At 43.2% G+C, this 25,218-nt stretch overlaps 1 protein-coding gene across 2 annotated transcripts in view; it reads right to left on the reverse strand.

Annotated features, from left to right (window-relative positions):
• Window positions 1-25,218, reverse strand: part of THSD4 (thrombospondin type 1 domain containing 4) — a 641,818-nt gene that overhangs the window by 537,668 nt on the left and 78,932 nt on the right. For both annotated transcript variants that reach the window (XR_008446511.1, XM_054042518.1), the window contains exon 4: window positions 16,354-16,784. Coding sequence is in view for 1 of the 2 variants with exons in the window: in XM_054042518.1 (XP_053898493.1) it covers window positions 16,354-16,784 (431 nt within the window). In the remaining variant the exon portion in view is untranslated. The remainder of the gene's footprint in view (window positions 1-16,353; window positions 16,785-25,218) is intronic.

Raw genomic sequence — 25,218 nt, forward strand, 5'->3', positions numbered from 1 at the left:
CATAAAATTGCTGCCAACCAGATACATTTCCTTACTAAAAGGAATCTGTGCTCTAATGCAGTGGTCTCCAAACTTTTTTGATCGCGCACCCCTATCAGTAAAAAAAAATTTGAGCATGCACCCCTGCCATGCCGAAGCAAAAAAAAAAAAAAGCGCTCCTCCTGCCGTGAACCCCCAAGGATCCTCTTGCACACTCCACTTTGGAGACCACTGCTCTAATGTGACAGCAGCAAATATTAAACACATCTCAGTAATATAGTGAGAGACCCACCGTTTCTGGTCCCTTGGAACTTTGATGTGTATTTCAACACATTTAAAAATGTTTCCACAGCATGGACCTTATCTTGCAGTTTTTCACTTCAGCAAAGCACTTAAGTAGATGTTTAAGTTTAAGCACATGCTTATATCCCATTGACGAGAATATTTAAAGCTGAGCACATGCTTCAGTGCTTCCCCCTCCACATTGATTGACTCAGCAGTTTCACTGATGTCACTATGAGTATAAGAATTGCAGAATTAGACGCAGTACAAACCTTCCAGGACCAATTAAAAGAAAAAGATTCCAGTATTCCCAATGTACATCATTAAACAGTTCCCCAAAACAAATAGCTCACTGCCGTGCAGTACCAGCCTCTCAAGCCCAAGTCAGCTGACACGGGTCAGATGGGGGTGTTTTATTGCAATGCAGACATATGCTTAAGGATGCATCTCATACAGGACATAATGCAAGATCATCACGATTGGCCTTTACTGAGCCAGTTGGATTGCAAATGCTACATTTTGTCTCCCCCTGGACTTTGAATCAAGTAACACTTCCTCCCTGACCATTCTATGCTATTAATACACATAATACTTTTGAGTTAATATACATTATATTTTTGAGTTAACATGGTAAAAAATGAATGAACTAGAACACACGCAAAAATGGAAAAGCGAAATGCATAGTTTCCTGTTACTATTTAAATGAAAATATCTTGGGAATATTCAGAGGATAGCTTGATTCAGTTTTTGTTGTTATCATCATACTTTGTTACATCTAATTTTTTAAAGCAAGAGGCAATTTGGAGTCTTTTATAGAATTGAGGCATAGTCATTCAGTTTGTTAGGGGCCAAATCCTGCTTACCTTACTCAATTACAGAATCATAGAATCATAGGACTAGAAGGGACCTCGAGAAGTCGTCTAGTCCAGTCCCCTGCACTCATGGCAGGACTAAGTATTATCTAGACCAGTGGTTCTCAAAGCCGGTCCCACTGGCCACGGTTCGCCGCTCCAGGCCAACGGGGGTTGCGGGAAGGGCAGCCAGACCATCCCTGACAGGTGTTTGTCTAACCTGCTCTTAAAAATCTCTAATGATGGAGATTCCACAACCTCCATAGGCAATTTATTCAAGTGCTTAGCCACCCTGATAGTTAGGAAGATTTTCCTAATGTTCAACCTAACCCTCCCTTGCTGCAATTTAAGCCTATTGCTTCTTCTCCTATCCTCAAAGGTTATGAACAAATTTTCTCCCTTTTCCTTGTAACAACCTTTCATGTACTTGAAAACTTATGTCCCCTCTCAGTCTTCTCTTTTCCACAAACCCAGTTTTTTTCAATCTTCCCTCACAGGTCATGTCTTCTAGACCTTTAATCATTTTTGTTACTCTTCTCTGGACTTTCTCCAGTTTGTCCACATCTTTCCTGAAACATGGCACTCAGAACTGGACACAATACTCCAGTTGAGGCCTAATCAGCACGGAATAGAGCGGAAGAATTACTTCTCGTGTCTTGCTTACAACACTCCTGCTAATACAGACCAGAATGATGTTCGGTTTTTTGCAACAGTGTTACACTGTTGACTCATATTTAACTTATGGTCAACTATGACCCCCAGATCCCTTTCCGCAGTACTTCTTCCTAGGCAGTCATTTCCCATTTTGTATGTGTGCAACTGATTGTTCCTTCCTAAGTGGAGTATTTTGCATTTGTCCTTATTAAATTTCATCCTATATACTTCAGACCATTTCTTCAATTTGTCCAGATAATTTTGAATTATAATCCTAATCTTCCAAAGCACTAGCAACCCCTCCCAGTTTGGTATCGTTCGCAAACTTTATAAGTGTACTCTCTATGCCATTATCTACATCATTGATGAAGATATTGAACAGAACTGGACCCAGACCTGATCCTTGCTCAACCGCACTCGTTATGCCCTTCCAGCATGACTGAGCCACTGATAACTACTCTCTGGGATCCGTTTTCCAACCAGTTATGCACCCATCTTATAGTAGCTCCATCTAGGTTGCATTTCCCTAGTTTATGAGAAGGTCATGCGAGACAGTATCAAAAGCTTTACTAAAGTCAAGATAAACCAAGTCTATCGCCGCCCCGCCTCCCCACAGTCCACTAGGCTTGTTACCCTGTCAAAGAAATCAGGATGGTTTGATATGATTTGTTCTTGACAAATCCATGCTGACTGTTACTTATCACCTTATTATCTTCTAAATGTTTGCAAATTGATCACTTAATTATTTGCTCCATTATCTTTCCAAGTACAAAAGTTAAGCTGACTGGTTTGTAATTTTCCGGATTGTCTTTATTTCCCTTTTTATAGATTGACACTATATTTGCCCTCTTCCAGTCTTCTGGGATCTCTCCCGTCTTCCATGACTTTTCAAAGACAATCGCTAATGGCTCAGATATCTCCTCAGTCACTTCCCTGAGCATTCTAGGATGCATTTCATCAGGTCCTGGTGACTTGAAAACATCTAACTTGTCTAAATAATTTTAGCTTGTTCTTTCCCTATTTTAGCCTCTGATCCTACCTCATTTTCACTGGCATTCACTGTGCAAGACGTCAAATCACCACCAACCTTCTTGGTGAAAATCAAAACAAAGAAGTCATTAAGCACCTCTGCCATTTCCACATTTTCTATTATTGTTTTCCCCCACTCATTGAGTAATGGGCCTACCCTGTCCTTGGTCTTCCTCTTGCTTCTAATGTATTTGTAGAATGTTTTCTTGTTACCCTTTATGTCTCTAGCTAGTTTAATCTTGTTTTGTGCCTTGGCCTTTCTACTTTTGTCCCTACATACTTGTGTTATTTGTTTACATTCATTCTTTGTAATTTGATCTAGTTTCTACTTTTTGTAGGACTCTTTTTTGATTTTTAGATCATTGAAGATCTCCAAGGTGGTCTCTTGCCATATTTCATAGCTTTCCTATGCAGTGGGATACTTTGCTCTTGTGCCCCTAATAATGTCTTTTTGAAAAACTGCCAACTGTCTTCAATTATTTTTTCCCTTAGACTTGCATCCCATGGGATCTTACCTACCAACTCCCTGAGTTTGCTAAAGTTTGCCTTCTTGAAATCCATTGTCTTTATTTTGCTGTTCTCCCTCCTACCATTCCTTAGAATCATGAACTCTACCATTTCATGATCACTTTCACCAAAGGTGCCTTCCACTTTCAGAATCTCAACCAATTCCTCAAAATCAAATCTAGAACAGCCTCTCCCCTAGTAGCTTTCTCCACCTTCTGAAATAAAAAATTGTCTTCAATACAGTCCAAGAACTTGTGCTCTGCTGTGTTATTTTCCCAACAGATGTCTGAGTAGTTGAAGTCCCCCATCACCACCAAGTCCTGTGCTTTGGATTTTTTTTTTTTTAAAACAACTAAGCCCCAACCACCTCCTCTTCCTGGTTAGGTGGGCTGTAGTAGACCCCTACCATGACATCACCCTTGTTTTTTACCCTTTTTATCCTTACCCAGAGACTTTCAACAAGTCTGTCTCCTCTTTCCATCTCAAGTTCAGTCCAAGTATATACATTTTTAATATATAAGGCAACACCTCATCCCTTTTTTCCCTGATGGTCCTCCCTGAGCAAGCTGTACCCTTCTATACCAATATTCCAGTCATGTGTATTATCTCACCAGGTCTCTGTGATGCCAACCATGTCATAGTTGTGTTTATTTACAAGGATTTCAAGTTCTTCCTGCTTATTCCCCATATTTCTCACATTAGTATGCAGACATATAAGATACTGATTTGATCCCCCCCCCCAGTTCTGTCTCATCTATCCCTTGTCTCTCCCTTATGCACATTTCTAATTTCAATAAGACTATTTTTTGTAAAGATAGCAGGATTTAACGTCAAATTTAACCTCTTAAGTCAGAGTGAAAATTCATTTAAAAACTTAAAATTATACTTAAGACACTGAAAGCATTCATATTTGATACAAAAATCATTATGTTGTGAACAAAAATATAAAGCTATAGATAGGTTACCATGATCTTCTTTTTAAACTACCAAAGCATGCATTAACCTTCCATGTTTGCAATGAAATTATTGCAACATTTTGCCAGTCCTTGAAAATTTAAAAAGTGCAATTATCAAAAAAAAAAAAAAAAATAGGAAGACGGATACGTACTTTCAATAAGGAAGATGCAGCAGTATGCAATAAATACAGTGAAGGGCTTTTTAAAAAAAATGTTTAAGCTCCTGTAAACATAAGATTTATATATAGCCATATAAAAAATGTTCATCTTCAACCAGTGCCATTATACAAGTGATACCAGGCTTTATTTCTTGGCATTGTCAACTCCATGATTCAAAACTACAACTGCTCTAAAATTGTCCCACTCATACACACTCTCCAGTTCTCTTACTACTTCTGCATTGTTGTGTGTTCTAAATACTCTTAAAGCATCCGATTCAAAAACAAAAGTTTAGTCTGGAAAAACTGTACCCCACAAATTTTTGCCCTGTTTTATTAAAATCTTAAGTCACAAGATAAACTCCATCTACTTCTGTCAAGCTTATACTTTGTAGTATTTCAGTAGATTCTGACACACACACAGCATATTTTTTACTGAATATGACTGATTTACTAGTCTTGGAGAGTGTAGTGCCATTTATTTCCCTTAGAAAGGGAGAGCTCTTAAAAGCCAGGTGGATTTGCACCAGTGTTTTGAGGCAAAGACCACCATATATCACCTCACAGTACTGCACAGCTTCGCATTCCACACACTTGCCTTTCACCAGCTTTAAATCAATCAGGAGGAAATAGTTTAAACATGAACGAAAGAGGGGAGAACTTTGACTCCGTTTTGTGTTGTAAAAATATGTGCAGATCTGCACATTAACCTAGACAATAGCTCAAAGTGATGAACAGCCATCTTTGATAAATCTTTGTTCACATTAATCTATAGCCCCTGGGAAAACACTAGTCCATCTTCCTATGAGTAACCACACTTTTCTGGCCCCCTATAACATTGTTTGCACTTTAATATCACATTTCACTGCTATTAGCCCAATGCAGGCATTTGAATAATTAATTATTGCAGTGTAATTAAAATTATACCATTAACAGGTTGGTTAATAATTTTAAACTTGAGTGCCTAAAGCCAAGCTCCTCAATCCATATAAAAATGGGTTGATTTTCAGAGGTAATAAACATTGGCAACTTTCATTGGCTTAATTATAGTTTGCAGCGTTAAGCATCCACTGATCTGAGCATTAACAGCAGGCATTGGTATAGATATAAGATAGCTTCAGATTTGATACAGAGTTCCCCTTTGCATTTTTTTTAAACTATACTCTGAGGAAATGAAAAACTAATAAAATTTAAAAGACTCTCTGGAGTCCTTGTTAACCTCCCATCAAGAACCTTAAGGTAAAGCACTACACTAGAGTTATTCTGCTTTTCCAATAACTACATGTAAAGGTGAGCTCACCCAAACTCCCGCCTACAAGGGCTAGGTGATGCATCAGAATTTGAACCCAGATCCAGATCTAATTTTCACAGCTGGTCCCTATTTCTGTAACAGGTTGAATAAAACCCCAAATCCCAACATCCTGAGAGTTTGTTTTCAAAATCTGGCTCCAAATTTTGCAGCTCAGGTCCTTGTCTAACGTGTATATCAAAGCTGCAGCCACATAATAGAAAAGGTGTGTGTGTGGGGGGGGAGAACGAGAGCAGGAATTTAAATGCATATGGCCTCCAGCTGTGTTATCGGGTTCATCCACAAGGTATTCAAATTATGGTGGGAGACATGTTCGCCTTATTTCACCCAGCGATGGTGCCTTCCCCTAAAGCATTCCAAGGTGCTTTACAATTGTTAGGGGCTTTTTTTCAATTTTTGACAGCACCATACAAAGTCTGCTCACAGTAATGTAATAAAAAACAGTATTAACTAGGCAAAAACAATTGAGGCCCAGGGTACTTCCTGAATTAATAGCTGAATTGGAAATGGGGTAGCACAAAGTCAAGCTGAGGCCAAAATAACCTCTGTTAGCTATTCATTCCCAGGAAATACCTTGCACTGAGGTCTTTATTGCTATTAGAACCTGTTCAGAATTTTTTTCAGAAGGAAAATAAACGTTTTCCCCCCTGGTGCTGTCATGCCTCCCGAGTGTCGTGGAAATGATTTCTCTGAATAATGCTGATGACCTGGATACTTTTAAAGAATTTATACCCAGTAAAACAGCAAATCCTATTTTATTTTTTTAAAATTCAGTTTTCACATAATAATAATATATGGAGATATACCTATCTCATAGAACTGGAAGGGACCCTGAAAGGTCATTGAGTCCAGCCTGCTGCCTTCACTAGCAGGACCAAGTACTTGCCCCAGATCCCTAAGTGGCCCCCTCAAGGATTGAACTCACAACCCTGGGTTTAGTAGGCCAATGTGCAAACCACTGAGCTATCCCTCCCCCCTAGACATGAACACTCTACGTAGGTTATAATATATCAAATTTTTATCCGGTTAGAATAGAACAATAATGCTAGCCCGTGGAGAAGTATATGAACTGCATTTCTAGTACAGATATGTAAACAACTTGAAAACGTAGTTTCTATTGTTTCAAACAAGGCGACGAGATAGGTGTTCACTTCCATAAACTGGAGCTACAACAATAGGTCAAGGTAAGTCACATCAGAGGAGGCGTAAATTGGTTAAAGGCATAACAGCTGTATTGTCCTACTGAGACTGAGGTTAAGTTTAGACATTCCAACCACGGGACCTACATTTCCCACACCAAATACGCTATCAGATGAGACAACAGAGGTATCTTCAGAAAAGAAAAGCCACTTTTGATAACCTATACTCTCTCCCCTTCCCTTATGTACAGTGTGAGAACTACCCAACCCCTCTTGCAAGTCGCAGGCAGAACCTACGTGGTACTAAGAAGCACAGCAGACTTTCCACTTCAACTGCTGGCACCAGAAGAAAGGAAATGCAGCCGTAGCAATGTGAAAGGCTGATAATTTTTGGATTCTTTCCTCAGTACAAATCCTCCCTCTCACCTCCTTTCCACATACAGAAATGCCTTAAGGAAACTCTTCCCCCATTAATAGGTTTCCAAAACTATAGTGAGACTGATTTTTCATTTGTGCGGAGATGGGGAGATGTAATTACTTTCAACTTGCACTGTTTGTCTAAGTCTGTGTTACCCACCCATCTCATTAATGTCTCATAAATCTCACTGACATTTGCAATTTTTCCTTCTTTCAATAAAAATACACATACGCGCTTAGTTCAGCCCAGAGTCCACATAGGCTTCTGCCAATGTTGATGCAGCCACAGGGCTCCACAGTAAAAATTCCACTTGCAGAGGGAGATGAAGTAGCAGTGACAGAAAAGTTGCAATTGTCCTTTGACTGCATGTGGGTGTGTAGGTAGCCAGTGCAGCTCAACTTGTGGTTGCCACTAAAGGATATGCTGACTCTGCACAGTTTCTTAGCAGGCTCAGTTTAACACTGCCCTTTCCCAGAAAATCCCGCAAAGGGAGAGCAGGCAATGGCAACCCCACCTTCTCCACTCAAGATGAATCCCTCGTCCTTTCTGGTGCCAGAGATAATTGACACCTTCCAGTATCCACATCAATGGAACTACCCATGTTCTTTAATGTTTATCACTTTCATAGCTGCTAGAATCTGAATTGCTCTTTTAGGCCCCGATCCTCCAATTTAAAACATGTGAGCCAGCCCCCACACCTCGAGTCCCTTTGATGCCAGTGGGGTGCTACGGAGGCGCAGCAGTCAATCTATGTGCTATCAATTGCATGACTGGGGCCTCAACTCTCTTCATTTCTGCAGTTTCACTGGGGAGAAATGCAGAGCTCTCGGAGCTTTAACCACTAGTCTGTGAAAGCTATTTCTAGTGCAAAGGTGTTTTCTGTTTTGAACGCTCTGCCTTTCTGCATGGTCAAGCCCCCTTTTTAATGCGGCTGCTTCTTTTTTAGATGCTTTAGTACTTGGATTTTTACCCTACTGATTTTATGCTGGTTTGTTCCTGTTCCTATTGTTTTAACTGTGAAGTGCTCCAAGTACCTCAGCTAGCAGAGATGATGCTTTAAGAAGTAAAATTATTACGTAAGATTATCATACAGTTAAACAATTGTAATGGGCACTTAGCTCTCCAGATAAAGTGAGTGTGCTCCCCACTTTACAGTTAGCAACCAAGGGATCTGCAGCATTTTTAACTCCTACCCCACTTTCAACTTACTGAATTCATGGCTTCCTGATAAATACATGCACTATGAAGAAATTCTAGTTACAATGCTCCAAGAGAGCAGCAATTGTTAATGAAATGTATTATTTGCAGTCTGTTAACACTAACAGTGTGGTAGGCGCTGTCCAAACATATCATAAAGCAGCCCCCTGCCCAAAATTTTTTTCAGACATTACTATAAACGTGCAAAAAAGACAAACAGAGGTGATTTGGGACATTTTTGTAGTATAACTCAAAGATAGCTTTGATTTTAAAATGGACTTTGGCTTGCCCATTAATCACCAATAAAATCTGAGCCCTTTGGAATTAAAACAAATTAGAATGGCCAAGACTGAGGTTTAAAAATTGGCCATTGCATATGAAAAGTATTTTTTTCCAATCAGTTTCACAAGAATTTTTATCTCATGCCAAATAATGTAATTGTATTCAAGTGGGAACAGATTAGAAGCAACTTTGGTTTGTTTTTTTAAATGTATGTTATTTAATTTTTATCATCAATTTTCTGATAATCAGTACCAGAATTCCTTTTAAAAGATTCAGGGCCCAGTTCTGCAGTCCTTATTCACATGGGTCCCGATTCAAGAAAACTTCCATTTTTAGGGCCAACACTTGTGCACGTGGTTAACTTTAAGTCCTTTCCTGGATTGGGACTGTGTTGTATCACTGAATCATGCAATTAGTCCTACTGAGTATTTGAAAAAGTATGTATTACTAAGTGTGAGTAAGGATTGCACAGTATGCAAAATAGTATTAAGAACAAGACAAGGAATGCCAGTAACATACCAATACTATATACTGATGCCTATGAGATCCATATAGAACCTGCATTAGGGGAACAAGAGGACCTCAAGATCATATGGTAAACTCTAATACAAAAGCATTCTCCTGAAGGATTATTGATGGGGGAAAAAAGGAAAGAAAAGAACAAAATCCCATATCAATGCCCCTCCACAAGACCTGGGAAGATAAAGCAAGTCAGCAGGACTGTATTTCGGAGATACTTAACGGCTTTGCCCCACATTTTAAAGAAAAATTATTATTATTATTGTCAACAGCTTCCTCAACAGTCACAACATCCAGTATTTTTCAAAGCCATTTCTGAAGGAGAATCTGCGTCTTTCCATTTCAAACAGGATTACTTTTTAGTGACAATCAGTGCTGCTAAAAGCAGCTTTTTAAAAACTCCCTTATTTGCAGCCTCGAGGTTTTTATTAGGGCCCGTTAAAATAAATTTAAAAAATTATATTATATATTTATTTATTTTATATATATGTCTGTCAAAAATTAGGTTTTCGAGTAACACTAATTTTTCATGAAAGGAGTCTGCTTTCCACAGCAAATTTTCCAATTATCAATCAAAAATGTCTAACACCAAAAAATCAAAAATTATTCAGAAATGCCGCCCTGGTTCCACTTGAGAGTTGCCGTTCCATGGCGATGAGTACTGGATGTCTCATGCCTTCATCCTTCTCCATGAGTCAGGCTATCCAGCTGGACCACAATCTCCTATGACTCACCACAACAAGAGACGAGACCATAGTGCATCATGGAAGATGTGCTCCTGCCAGAGAGCCTGGCCTATAGAGAAGAGCGGGGACATAACTCCCCCAAACCACAACTCACATGAGGCACCACAGCGGTACTTCCAAATAAAAATGTTCAGTGGTCAGCTGAAAGTTTTCCCGTTTTCTATTTTTTACCAAAAAGTTCAATCTTTCTATGGAAGAAAACTTTATTTTCCAATGAGATCTCACTTGTATTGTTTAATATCACGGGGTAGCCGTGTTAGTCTGTATCCACAAAAACAACAAAGAGTCCGGTAGCACTTTAAAGACTAACAGATTTCTTTGGGCCTAAGTTTTCGTGGGTAAAAAACCTCACTTCTTCAGATGCATGGAGTGAAAGTTACAGATGCAGGCATTATATAATGACACATGAAGAGAAGGAAGTACCTCACAAGTGGAGAACCAGTGTTGACAGGGCCAATTTGATCAGGGTGGATGTAGTCCACTCCCAATAATAGATGAGGAGGTGTTAATTCCAGGAGAGGCAAAGCTGCTTTTGTAATGAGCCAGCCACTCCCAGTCCCTATTCAAGCCCAAATTAATGGTGTTAAATTTGCAAATGAATTTTAGTTCTTCTGTTTCTCTTTGAAGTCTGTTTCTGAAGTTTTTTTGTTCAAGAATAGTTACTTTTAAATCTGTTATAGAATGTCCAGGGAGATTGAAGTGTTCACCTACTGGCTTTTGTATGTTACCATTCCTGATGTCCGATTTGAGTCCATTTATTCTTTTATGTAGGGACTGTCCGGTTTGGCCAATGTACATGGCAAGGGGGCATTGCTGGCACATGATGGCATATATAACTTTAGTAGATGTGCAGGTGAATGAGCCCTTGATAGTGTGGCTGACGTGGTTGGGTCCGCTGATGGTGTCGCCAGGGTAGATATGGGGACAGAGTTGGCAACGAGGTTTGCTACAGGGATTGGTTCCTGGGTTGGTGTTTCTGTGGTATGGTGTGTAGTTGCTGGTGAGTGAGTATTTGCTTCAGGTTGGGGGGCTGTCTGTAAGCGAGGACTGGCCTGCCTCCCAAGGTCTGGGAGAGTGAAGGATTGTTTTCCAGGATAGGTTGTAGATCATTGATTATGTGCTGGAGAGGTTTTAGCTGGGGGCTGTACGTGATGCCCAGTGATGTTCTGTTATTTTTATAGCACTTAAGTCTGTGCTAGGCAATTTGCTTGCTCCCCACCTCAGAAGGTTTAATCCTGCACACACCTACTATAACATAGCACCTATTATGGTAGTATTCCCTCTTCAGTTTCACTACTTACAAAAATACACAGTACACCTGGAATAGCAGGGAGGGATGAGGTGATCCTGATTGCTTACAACTCTATATCCCCTTTAGTAATGGATTAGAACCACTAACGGTTAGTCAAAATCTCCTTTCATAAACATTTAAAAATAATATGGGATTTAGGACTACTTTGTCAGTGAGCCACTGGTTTGTGGGTGTGCAAAATTTGTGTGAGCATCCATTTTCACCCCTTGAAACCTGCACATGTATATGCAAATTGTGCCTCTAGCTATGCTATTTGATTTCCTCACACACATGCAGGTTATACATAAAATAAGAACTAGAGATAGAAACATGTCTGCACATGCATAATACAGTTCTAACGACTACTAAACCCTTAAGGGCCTATCAGGAGATAGCAAAAGTACGTCCTGCATTTTGCTCAAAGAAATGAACAGTTTACATCCTCTCAGTGTTATGATCTTCAGATCTTTTACGATGGCTTTCCTATTTCCAATTCAGCCACATTTATATTTGATGGCGGGAAAAGGTCAAATCAGAGACGCTCTTGATCATCCAATGTTCTGAACACTGTGGCTGATACTGCCGTTATTTCATCCCAAACAGGTGCAAGACTCCTTTACCTTCCTGATGCATGATAATAAAATACTGCATTCTGCAATGTATTCAAACTATATGTTTTTTATTTGTTGTAATTACGTCTCAGAAGTTCAAGGATATGTAAGTCTTCAACAGTCTTCTTTATAACTTGGGCAAAATTATTGTCTCCCATACCCCTCCATCCTTACCTCTCAGTTCTGAATGGAGCTGGAATGAGCATGACTGTTTTTATTTAGGATCTTCTAGCACTGTATCTTCCTAAAACATCTTTAGTCTCGCACGGACACCATCCATAGTGTCCACACAGCTCCAAAAAACATTTTATTGTGGCAAAGGATCGTATAGATAAATATAGGACCCGGAGACAAATTAGCAAGCTTTTCTTAGAGCATCATGATGGAGCTGTCATTTTCTAAAAGATCCTGATCCCACTGAAGAATGAAATAATTATCAAATTTTAAAAGTTAATAAAAATAAAAAAGGCTTATTAGTTAGGACAAGAGCTGGCTGACAAATTTTCATTGGAGCAGTTTATCATCTGCAAATGACGTTCAGTTAAAATTAAAATACCGGTACTTAAAGGGAACATGTCATTTTGATGATATTTTCTATGGGAAAACTTCAAAACAATTCGAACTGTGGTGTTTTGTCTTGCCTTTCTCATTTCATCTTTGTCATTTTAATTTCAGTGTTAATCAATTTTAACATTGCATTATAATTATAACATTTTATATTATATAATGTTTAGACATTATCAAACCAAAATGTTTTGATAAGGTTGTTGCAGTTTTTCTAAAAGAAAATATCTTTGGAATTTTCATTCCACAATAAATTTTGACTTTTCATCCCAATTTGAAATTCCATTTGCTGACTAGTGCTAATCAAAACAGTGCTTAACTGAAAAAGCCCCTCTATGCTCTCCCAGTACATCCCTCGGCCTGCGATGCTTCAAGCAGCTCCCATTGGCCTGGAGCAGCGAACCACAGCCAGTGGGAGCCGCGATTGGCCGAACCTGCGGACGCAGCAGGTAAACAAACTGGCCCGGGGTTTTCCCTACACAAGCGGCATCCCAAGTTTGGGAAACACTGCTCTAGGTATTCCTGTTGGAGCAGTACACCTCTCTCCCCACATATACACAATACAAACAAAGCCACAATAGAGCCCTAAGGTCCAAGCTGGTTTACTCTCCCCTTCCAAAAAGGAATCCAGTTAAAATTTTAAAGTAGGTCAAAATTTGGGCTAAGCTCTCCACTCCCTCACTCCCACCATTTAAATTTTCTAACTCTACCTGATTAGCCATTTATAGTTCAGTGTTTCTACATTCTCAATTGCATTAAGAGACCATTCACATTTGCTGATTTCTCTACTTTCCTGGTCGGCTGCCTGAGAACTTTTCCACTTCTTTCCAAAAGGTACAAACGTAGTTTGCTTTTTTGAAGGACGCCCATTGCTCGTGGAATATATTTGACTTGGAAGCAGTCCCATTTCATCTTCCTATGCTTTCAGATGTTAGCTCTTCTCGGTCAGAAATCTTAATTCCTATTTTATTGTTTTAAAGAAATCTACTAAAATTATGGATCATATATAAATTTGAAAACAGTAATTATAAATATTCCAAAAACTTTGAACTAATTCTCTACATTATTAAAATACAGACTTTTTTGAATGACTTGGGACAGTTCCTCCCCATTGTATGGGCTATTGAAGAACACATTTTACAGTATATAAATACAGTATTGGGGTGGAGGGATAGCTCAGGGGTTTGAGCATTGGCCCGCTAAACCCAGGGTTGTGAGCTCAATCCTTGAGGGAGCTACTTAGGGATCTGGGGCAAAAATCAGTACTTGGTCCTGCTAGTGAAGGCAGGGGGCTGGACTCGATGACCTTTCAAGGTCCCTTCCAGTTCTAGGAGATAGGGTATCTCCATTAATTAATTTATTTATTTAAATCGTATGTAGAGCTCATTAATATTTGGAATTCATTTTCTACCCACCCCCCCTCGCAACAAACATTTGACCTCTGGGCTTTACAAAATTAAGAACACATATTAGGCCTGCCATGATAATCCATTTCATTTTAAATTAAAATAAAAAATTCCTAGTGTCTTTATAGTCACCGGCAAAACATCTCAAAGTTACACAACATAATAGGCTCTAAAGCCACAAGGGACCATTTTACACAAGGAGGAAATAAATTTGTTACATAAATAGGACTTAAACACCTCAATATCAATCACTCTCTTTTCAAATCTTCATCCTTGGAAAAACTGCTATACATCTGTACACAGATTTGCATCATACCTAGAGAAGTGTACAAAAATAAAAATCCCCAACATAAACCTAGAGGACTTCCATCATACAGGAAAGCAGAGCTGAATTAGGCTTTATCCTCATTTTAAGATTCCATATTATGAGGCTGTTGTACTGTATCCTGACTTCTACATAACGTTCAATACTGAGTTCTGCCCATTCTCCTCTCCTAAATGCAGGGCCGGCTCTGGCTTTTTGGCCGCCCCAAGCAAAAAAAAAAAAAAACTGCGGCGCGGCCGGAGCGCGGGTGCAGGGGGACCGGCTATGGGGAGGGGAGGAGGGAGCGGGCGGGAGAGAGAGAGAAGGGGGCAGCCAGGGCTACAGCAGGGGCGCTGCCACACAGCCCCTCCCGCTGCGCCGCCTCCTGCCGCCTGGGCTCCGCTCCGGTCGGTGGGGAGGGAAGGAAGAGGACTGCCTTGCAGGGCTCTCTGGTTCTCCGCGCTGCCGCCCACTACAGGGCAGCCGGAGCGGAACAAGAACAAAACAAAACAAAAAAGTGGCCGTGCCACCCTAGGATTGGGCAGAATGCCACCTCCAACAATCTGCCGTCCCAAGCACCAGCTTGCTCAGCTGGTGCCTGGAGCCGACCCTGCCTAAATGTTCTGTTCTTCTCCTTTTCCAACTGCAAAGGCTGCTATAAGCTGTGCCAGCCACCAATCGCCCCCAGGAGCTGCTACCACAGCTAGGGATAGCCAGAGTGGAGAGGGAAACACCAGACAAGTCCAGCAGGTTGATAGCGGAAATGGTACAGAAGCTGTAGCCCACCAGAGGATTCCACCTAGGCAGGGAAGGCTGGATCAGACAGACAGTTTTAGAATGGCTTTGCACTGCTGATTCAGGGACATTCATATATTTTATTTCTTTAATTTCTGTATTTTTGGAGAAACAAGAATAAAGTGAAATTGCCCAGAACTAGAAATATCAGCATCTGAACCTAGTCTGGTTCCAAGTAATCTTTGACCTGCAGGCCTCACTGAGACAAACATAGGGGGAACAAGTATGCTGCTGCTGTTTGGCTGGAGAGAGTTTCCTGCAAGCTGTCAAATCAGCCCCTTTTCCCCAGAAATGGAGAGCCACGGGTGTATTGCTGGGATTATCTCAGGGTAAGCGCAAGGGTTCTCAACCAGCCAGCCAATTGAAATTGAAGGAGCAAAGAAACAGAGCATAGAAAGGCAAACTTTGACAAGGTAGCACAGGATCGCAGGTCTACCCAAGAAATTAGGCCTCAAAGGTGGGCATGGCCACAGGTTGCTTGATGGTAAGTGCATTCTCAACTACATTTTAAGCTTTGAGATTCTGGCATGAACAAATTAAGTTCTGTCTTTGGGGAGCGACAGGAACATAGAGTTAATATTAAATCAGAAGCGGGGAGCTGTTCGAGATTGAATTGTTAAAATGATTAATATCCACTGAAGTCAGTGTATATTAAAATCAGGGCTAGTCAAGGTAAGCATTTAAAAACAAAAAAAATTTTTTAAAGGAAAAAGGTTCATTTACTCAAAAAAAAAAACACAGTTTTTCTATAGAAAAAGCAAAAGGGATATGAAAAAGGGAAGGGACGACAAAACAAAAACAACAAACCAGAAAACCAAAAAGTCCTTGAAAAGTCCTTTTTATTGAAAGACAGGAAATTTTGACCAGAAGGCAAATTTTGGTTCAAAAGCCATTTTTCATCACAAGTAGGTTTGAAGACAAAATTTCAAACTAGTTCTAATTAGAATAGGCTGATGAGATTGGTACCTGAGGGGCATAGCACAGTTATCCTTTAGTAGGTTTACTATGAGGTTCGCAAAGGGTAATGGATCATGGGGGAAATTACTAGATCACAAAATTATATTTTAAGCTGAGATATTAAAATAGCTTGCAGTTTTATTTTGCCTGCAAGCAAAATTATCACACTCGTTTTTGGTTTTAGAACATAAACAGCAGATATTGAAGTATAATACACAGAGTATCACAAGCTCTCTCTTGAGACAGCCCTCCAAAACAGTTTGTGGATATTACAGACCCATGCTATTCTTCCCTGAGATTTTCCCATCAATTAATGTAAATCTGGCATGAAGAGAGACATTCTTCAAACACACCATTCACACCAAGCTATGGAATCAATTACACGTGCAGGAACAGTACCTCCTCTCTGGCTTGGTTCTGTGCCTTTGAGAATGCCGGCTGCCTCTCAATGTTCCTCTGTTCAGATGGCTGTCATTGCGGCCCGTGGAGGAAACTGAAGCCCAAAGACCTCTCTGAAGCTGCTCCTCATTTCTGTGAAGTGGCACAGACGTACGGATGGCAGAGATGACATGGCCGGAATAAGGGGTCAATGGATCTTCACGACGGTGGGAATGCTGGGGTGCAAGAGTTCTTTCCAAGGCTGGGTACTGTTGCCCTGGTCTAGAATAAGCCCTGTCGTGGTAATAACTTGGGAGGCAGGGCCGGGTTTGCTCCATCACCCCACCACTGCAACTTCGAGAGCAAGCAGACCAGGGGCCCCAACTGCCCCATATGCCTGGGATTCCTGCGCTGCTGTCTTCAGAACTTTGTTCTTCTATCCTCTGGGGAACCTGAGGACACAGATGGACAGAATTAGGGTAACTAGAAATTACACTGCAATATAAAGGAAAGCTCTACTTTCCTTTTAAAAGCCATTCATTCCATCCTCATGGAAATTAAACCCAAGCTGACTGGGAGCTGATTAATTTATATTTATTCGACATTTGCTTCACTCTGCTAGCACAGGAGGTAGCATCCCTCTTAGAACCATCAACCCTTCAGACTAAAAGTTGTTTTTGGACTTTCTGGACAGGGGTGGATTTCCCTTTGGCCTCCATGGTGGAAAATGCTGCTCAGTGCAAAGTTCAGAAGCGTGGAGATGGAAAACTATTTTTTTCCTCCACATCAACAGCAAAGTCAGATGGGAGGGGAAATTAGTTAAATAAATTAAAAAAAACACCCTCAAGTCACTTACCACACAATGACTGAAAGACATCATAAAAGATCAGAGTTACATTTTTGTTCTCTGTGACAGAGACTAAGATGTCTCTGCTTGTTTCTCCCCTGCTTGTGACTGAACAATAGTGATTGCAAGTGGTGGATTGAGGCTTACATGACATTTCAAACTGAACTTTTTATAGAAGCAGCAAAACCAAAAAGAGGACAAGAAAGCTGCATTCTTGAAAAAGTGCACTGCATCCTCTTTTTCTATTAATGCAATCTGCTATGGGCTGGATTGTAACCTTACAATTTCAGAAGCAGGTCAGGACCTGGGTTCTTAATCTACTTCTGTGTTGTTCAGAGAGAAATAAGATGATCCAGCTTTCACTGGAGCAGCTTACTTCCCTCAGCTGCACAGCCTATTCCCCACTCACCTACATGGCATGAGGAGCAGCAGCCAACCCACGCCTGATCTTCCTCATGTAGGGTTACCATACTTTAAGCCTCCAAAAGGAGGACACTCCACGGGGCCCCGGCCCCGCCCCCAGCCCCGCCCTCAACTCTGCCCCTTCCCCAAAGTCCCCGCCCCAACTCCGCCCCCTCCCCTGCTTCCTGCGTATATTTGATTCGCGGGAAGCCTGAAGCAGGTAAAGGGGGTTTGGGGGGAGGAGACACGGCCCAGTCTGCCTCCCCCTCCCCCCCCCGGCGTCTCCAGCCTGGGTCAGCCTGCCCAGCACTGCCAGTCCCCGGCCGAGCACCCCCGGCCCGCCCAGCACCGCCGGCCCGGCCCCGCCAGCTCCCGGCACTGCCAGCCCCCGAGCCCCCGGCCCGGCCCCGCCGACCGCCGGCCCCCGAGCCCCCGGCCTGGCCCGGCTCTGCCGGCTCCCGGCACCGCCGGCCCGGCCCGGCCGGCCCCGAGCCCCCGAGGCCCCGGCCCAGCCCCGAGCCCCTGGCCCAGCCCCAAGCCCCTGAGGCCCCTGCCCGGCCGACCGCCGGCCCCCGAGCCCTCGGCCGACCGCCGGCCCCCGAGCCCCCGGCCCGGCCGACCGCCGGCCCGGCCGGCCCCGAGCCGCCGGCCCCCATGTCCCGATTTTCCCAGACATGTCCGGCTTTTTGGGATTTCCCCCCGGACGGGGATTTGGAGCCCAAAAAGCCGGACATGTCCGGGAAAATCCGGACGTATGGTAACCCTATCCTCATGTGCAGTGTCTAGCAATGAGGATAGCCTGCACAGGGCAGTAATGAGTTTCCTAATTCCTCTGTATGGCCCAGGGTCATGACTGAGACCTTTTAGTACTGGGTTGAGTATTTCATATTTGAAATTCAAGAGTTAAGGCATTTTGATTAGACATAGTTCATGACAAGTTTATTTGCTCTTAAAAGATGAGCCTTTAGTCTTCTAATCAAGTTTCCAAGGCCAATACTCATGATTATGGATATTCAGAAGTCTTTTTTACACAAATATCTTATAATGTTTGCTGAAACTTGCTGTTTCAGGTAACATTCCTGTCAATAAATTTGTTCACTGGTCTATCCACTAAACAAGAATACAAGAACCACACACTCCCAAGAACATTTCACTTGAAATGGGAAAGATGGAATAGTCGTGAATAATTTTATACTCCTTCATATACAAATATGCAACCATCTCATATCTTTAAAAGATAGACACACAGATCTCTCTCTAGGTCACATTCTCTTTTCAAAGGATGGCCTTTTAATAACATAACTGCCATTAATGGTTTTGTTCCATGCATCATTATGTAGTAGGGGAGAGATTAACAACTAAATATTTGCCTCCAGTCAAAGTCTGCTTGAACTGCAAACCCCCTCAGCCAGTCAGAGCACATTACTGAACAGCTAGCTACAAACATGGGAAGGCTTTAGTGGAATGTGGTTTGCAAATATGGCTTGAATACACTACTACAAAATGAAAACCCAAGCCAAAACAGGGTTTGTGGTGGACTATGTAACTATCAGCTGTGGTCTACATAATCTGAAACATTCCCGCCCCCCCTGAGGTTCCTCTCACTCTTTCATCACCAACCACATTAAAAAAAAACTGCATTTAATTGTAACTAGCAAATAATAAAAAGCATCTGTATTAATGTGATGTGTTCTCAGTTTCGGCAATGTTACTTAGAAAACAGGAGCAGATGTCTCTGTATTTAATATTTCTTTTTCCATGGGTAGCCCATTTGGCATCAGCCTATTAAATTCAATTGCCTGTACAACCAAATAACTACATAATGTTGAAATTATGAACAATATGCAACAAGGTATTGGTTTCTGGCAGTTATATTTGCATCTATTTCCAACAACAGAAAAGCACTGGCTTATAATATGACCAAACAACTAAGTTATTCATCAGTTTGCCGTTTCTTCACTGAACACTTACTATTTATATAGAAACACTGGGTTAACACAGCACTATTGTAAATATAAAACTGCCACATGTTAGATTAAGATAATCATCCATCATCTTTCTTGCACCCGGCCCTAGTTTGCAGTGAAATTTACTTGTCATGGAAGTAAACGTTCATTCTCATCAGAAACATCAAATTTAATTTGTCTGGATTGCTTAGTCATCATTTTTACGGTGATTCACTGCAACTTTTTGCAAAGCCACAGGCATTCATCCAGGCAATGATTAGAATCTATCAGTTTGCAAACAAGCTCAGACAACCACTTAAAAATGAACCGTTTTGTTCCGTAGAAAGAGAAACAGACATAAAAGTGACAAGTGTTGACCTGCTAGAGAAAGACCCTCCTGTCTGTCAGACCTCAATATAGCAAGAATTGTTTCAGACAAAATGAAACTTTGATTGGCTAAAGGCAGTGGGAAAGTAGTTTCACTCACCTTCATGTCTAGTTTTACTGCTGAGATAGCACCGCCGGCTTTAAACTAGGTATTTAAATCAGAAGGGAATAAAACAAAAAAGTCTAGCATATCTTATACTGTGGTATATTCATTAATGAGACTTACACTCACAGGTTGGGGAAATTCTGGGGAAAGGGGAAGTTTAGATAGGAGATCTGACAGCATATACATAGCATATTTCATCTTCAAAGCACTTTACAAACATTAACTAACTCCTCACATCAGTCCTAGCAGGTAACTGAGTGGGCATAATTCCCAGTTTGCAGACTGGGAAAACAGAGATTTTGATTTGCCCAAGGCTGCAAAGGAGTTGGAGTCTGATGGCTCATGTACATAGCACCGCAGTTTGGACTACATAGACCTCTTTAAACTGAACTACGTTAATTCAAACTATGTACCTTTTAGTTCATACCCACAGCATCCACACGGAGAAGTTACCATACAGCACACTAGCATGTGCTGCCATTCACCCACACACATCTGCCCCCAGTTCTAAATGCAGGGCTATGTAGACGTAGCCTAAGGTGACCTATGTATTCAGAGGTCCCTGGCTCTGAATCCTGTGCTCTAACCATATCTTTTACTCTCCCTTCAAGACTTCAGTTGTCCCTTGTGTATTTTGGATTTGCCTGAAGGAAGAACCTGACAAGAGATAGCGGGAGCCTCCTTTTCTTTATCACTATGACCTTTTGTTTGCAGTTAAAATTATCTAGAGTTCTTATAACATTTATTTCCTCCCCTGCATGTATGTCAGGGGAGAATGTGAAACACATGGTGAACATAGTACCTTTCTCCACTAACCTAAATCCATCTGTCTACAGATTCAACAAATGGAAGTCATCAATTAGACCATTTAGTCCATCTTCCCACAGAGAAGGATTGCTTCCTACTGTATATTAACTAGTATTATCCAGTCTAATTGTAAATGCACCAACAAAAGAAGTTTTCCTCTGCTTCCCTCAGGAGATTACCCCACAGCCAGGATGTCTACACTGACATTTTATTTTTTACTGTCATACCTTTATTCCTAGTTATATCCCCTTTTAGTATTCTAAATTATTCCCTTTTCTCTCCGTGGTATGTACACTCTAAACATGTGCCCTCTTAAGTCTTCAGGTGAAGATACTGTAATTTTGCTTCATTCGGAACTGTAATCAGGTTTATGCTCTTCTTCGAACTTTTTTTCAATTTGTTGGTAGCTTTCTAGTAATGGGGTGACAAACTGAACAGTTGTTACACCTGCAGGATGGTAATTGCCATGATCTCTCCTTTTCCCTTTATTGTACATCAGTACAGTAACTCCCCACTTAACATCCTCTCGCTTAACGTTGTTTCGATCTTACGTCCCTGCTCAATTACAGAACATGCTCCATTTAAAGTTGTGCAATGCTTCACTGTAACATCGTTTGGCTGCCTGCTTTGTCCACAGCTGGCAGCCCCCCATCCCTCCACAGCACCTCCCGCCCGCCGGCAGACCCCGTGGATCAGCGCCTTCCCCCTCTCCCCCACCTCCTGCCCGTGGCAATCAGCTGGCTTGTGGCGTTCAGGAGGGAGCGGGGAGGAGCAAGGACTCGGCGTGCAGGCTCCCCCTCCCTCCCCTGCCTCCGGAACGCCACAAACCAGCTGATTGCCGTTGGCAGGAGAGGGAGGGGGGAGCCTGCGCACCGAGTCCTCGCTCCCCCCCATGCCCTCTGAATGTCACAAGACAGCTGATTGCCACGGGCAGGAGGGCGGGGAGAGGAGCTAGGACGTGGTGTGCAGAGTAAAGGGGGTGGAGGGGAGAGGAGAAGAAGCGGGTTAAGGATGGCGGCTTGGGGGGGAGGGGGGAGGGGGGCTGGCTGAAGGTTGAGCCCCCCCGCCCCTGGTGCTTGCAGAGTAGGGGAAGCTGCCACTGTGCAACATGCTTCTCCTAGCCTACATCACCTTCAGCCTCCTTGCCTGCCTCATTGTCTCCAGTGCCAGTGGGCTGTGCCTGTGTGGGGTAAGGCGGGGGAACCTCCCAACTATAGCACTGTATGGCCAAAAAAAAAAAAATTCCCTGGAACCTAATCCCCCTCCCCCCATTCTTATGGGGAATTTGATTCACTTAACATCGTTTCACGTAAAGTCACATTTTTCAGGAATATAACTACAATGTTAAGTGAGGAGTTACTGTACTACATATGCCTTGCTCCAATCTTCTTTTAGCTCCCCAACTGTACATTATTTATATAAAAAAATTTCAGTGCTATAAGAAAGTAATTTGCCAACTCTCTTAATACCTTTAAGATGTATAGGAACAATCCTTCAGGAAGCCACACTGAATGCTTCCTCTCCGTCCATGTTTCCCCCACCTGGAACCAAAAGCCTTTTTGATGTGGGGTTCCAAGTTCATGTAATGCAGTTGTGGGACTACCTGAACCCTCAGAGCCAGCCTGCTTCCAGACTTGGGACCTCATGTTGCTGCAATACATGGTACTCCAGGCTGCAGTCCTGATCTGTAAAGCTTTCAGAAAGGTAACATTTTCCCATCTCCAGTTCCACCAGCACTGCTCCAGTGTGGTAGCAGGCTGCCTGGAGTTGCTCTCATACAACCAGAAAATGGGTACAGGGTAAGAGTGAAGTCTTCTGCCAAGCCTCTGCAGCACACCTGTACAGGGGAGGATGAGCAGGGAAACAGAACACACTAAAGACTGATCAGTCAGTTGTGTGTGAGTCAGAACAAAAGAGTCAGTGATTTCCTTCATATGTTACTCCTTCATATTGGCTTTTGTGATATTTGTTAACTGGGTTCAGAAGAGAACATACCATATGAGTGAAACACCTTGTATGAAATCTCAGTCAAATTCAGACACAAGTAAAATTAATAATTTTTTTACTTTTACTCATGAAAAAAAAAATCTATCACCTTTCTGAAACAAAGGCTGCAATACAGACAAACAGCAGCTTCTTAAAACCCAAGGTCAGAGATTTTCTAAAATCCTCCCCAACCCTCCTAAAATAGCTTATCTACATATAAAATGTCACTAATTTAAACGCCAAAATCTCAGGAATTTCCAGGGCCAGAAGCAAGTGCAATGAAAGACAGAGGAAAATCTAGCCTTCCAAGGGTATAAATCTCCCATTTCTAACTCTGCTGGGTTGTGAGATATTAGATCTTAGATCTGTCACAGCAAACAACAACTGATAATTGTTTGTCCCGGGCATCAGCTTAGAGAAATGTTGTTGGCAATTCCATATTTGGGGGAAAGCAAGTGGCTGCTCAAAGCTGCTCAGAGATTTAGACTGTTCAAATTAGCCTCAGCAAAGATGGAGCAGTGGGCAGAGTGCAGGGGAAGTGCATACTGGACACAGTTTATTATTACTAAATAATAATAATAAAGGTAGACTTTTTAAAGCCTGAGAGTTAGGCACCCAGTTGAATAGGATTTGTCCACTAATACCTTAAGCTCTTTTGGAAATCCGAGCCATAGTTTGGATAAGAATTACTCTGGGATGTGGGACTACTGATACCTGAACGGATGTTTTATTTAACCACTCTAAAAAAATTACAAATGCACAATCACGTAGGGTGACCAGACGTCCCGATTTTATCGGGACCGTCCCGATATTTCCTTGTTTGTCCCGCGTCCCGACCGACATGCGGTCGGGACACTGGACAAACAAGGAAATGCCCCGGAGCCTAGAGCCCGGAAGTACTCGCACCCCCCCCCGCCCCGACTCCGCCCCCTCTTCCCCCGATTGGCTCCCTCCCCGAATCCCCGCCTCTTCCCCGGGCTCACCATTCCCCCTCCCTCCGCAAGCACTGGAGGGAGGCCCGGGAGACTCAGGGGAAGCGCGGGGCCGGGGTGAGTAACAGTCCGGCCTGGCCCCGAGCAGGCAGGACTCAGTTGGGTGGTTGGGAGAGGAGGGGGGCGGCCCCCGGGGCCAGGCGGCGGCTGTTGTTGTCCCCCCAGGCAGCGGGACTCGGGAGCAGCCGCTGCTGCAGCTCCCACTGCCAGGGCGGGGGAGGAAGCGGCCATGATGCTCCGCGGCTGCGGCGCCTCCAAACCCCCCGAGCCGGGGCCTGCTGCAGGGACCCAGCAGCGCGTACGCTGCGCCCAGCCCCTGGCCGGTCGCGTCTGGGCTGCTGCCCAGCTGGTGCTATCCCGCGGCGGCGCCGGGGCGGAGGCATCGGCCGCCCAGCCCCGTTCGTTCCCCTGTGGGACCCGAGCGGGACGGGGGGGCTAGGGCCTGCTGCCCCCACTCCGGGGCCGCTGTGGGATTGCACCAGCTGGGCAGCAGCCCAGACATGACTGGCCAGGGGCTGGGCGCAGCGTGCGCGCTGCTGGGTCCCCGCAGCAGGCCCAGGCTCAGGGGGTTCGGGGGCGCCAGAGCCGCAGCCGCGGAGCGCCATGGCCGCTTCCTCCCCCGCGGCAGTGGGAGCTGCAGCAGCGGCTGCTCCCGAGTCCCGCTGGCCGGGGGTGAGAACAGCCGCCGCCTGGCCCCGCGGGCCGCCCCCTCCTCGCCCTACCACCCAACTGAGTCCTGCCTGCAAGGGACCAGGCCGGAAAGTTACTCACCCCGGTCCCGCGTTCCCCTGAGTCTCCCGGGCCTCCCTCCAGCGCTTGCGGAGGAAGGGTTTTTTTTTTTTTTGGCCCCGCCCCCGCCACGCCCCCCCACGTCACCCTCCTCCCGCCCCCCCCCCTCCCCCGCGTCCCGATATTTGTCTTGGGTGATCTGGTCACCCAACAATCAGGGCATGAGTCAACATATTAAAAATTCACAAGTTTAAAGTCTGGTCTCTTGTAGCCCTTGTGAGAGGTAAAACAGAGGTTTTGCAACATAGAAAAGGGGAGGTCCTCAGGCACTAACAGAATCCAGCACACACTAGTCCCGGAAAGACTCAGATTTTGGACTTTAAATTTGTGGGTTTAAACACCTCTAAAATGATCTGAAAAGGGTCTTCTATCCATAAAGTGTACAGGGATTTAATAAATACCTCTATGTCTGGTATAGTGGGACTCATGGTAACTAAGGACTGGTCTACACTACGAGTTTAGGTCGACTTTAGCAGTGTTAAATTGAATTAAGCCCGGACACGTTCACACGACGAAGCCCTTTCTTTCGACTTAAAGGGCCCTTTAAACTGGTTTCTTTACTCCACCTCCGACGAGGGGATTAGCGATAAAATCGGCCTTAGCGAGTCGGAATTGGGGTAGTGT

The sequence above is a fragment of the Malaclemys terrapin genome, chromosome 10 (genome assembly GCF_027887155.1).
Source record: "Malaclemys terrapin pileata isolate rMalTer1 chromosome 10, rMalTer1.hap1, whole genome shotgun sequence".
Taxonomy (NCBI): Eukaryota; Metazoa; Chordata; order Testudines; family Emydidae; genus Malaclemys; species Malaclemys terrapin.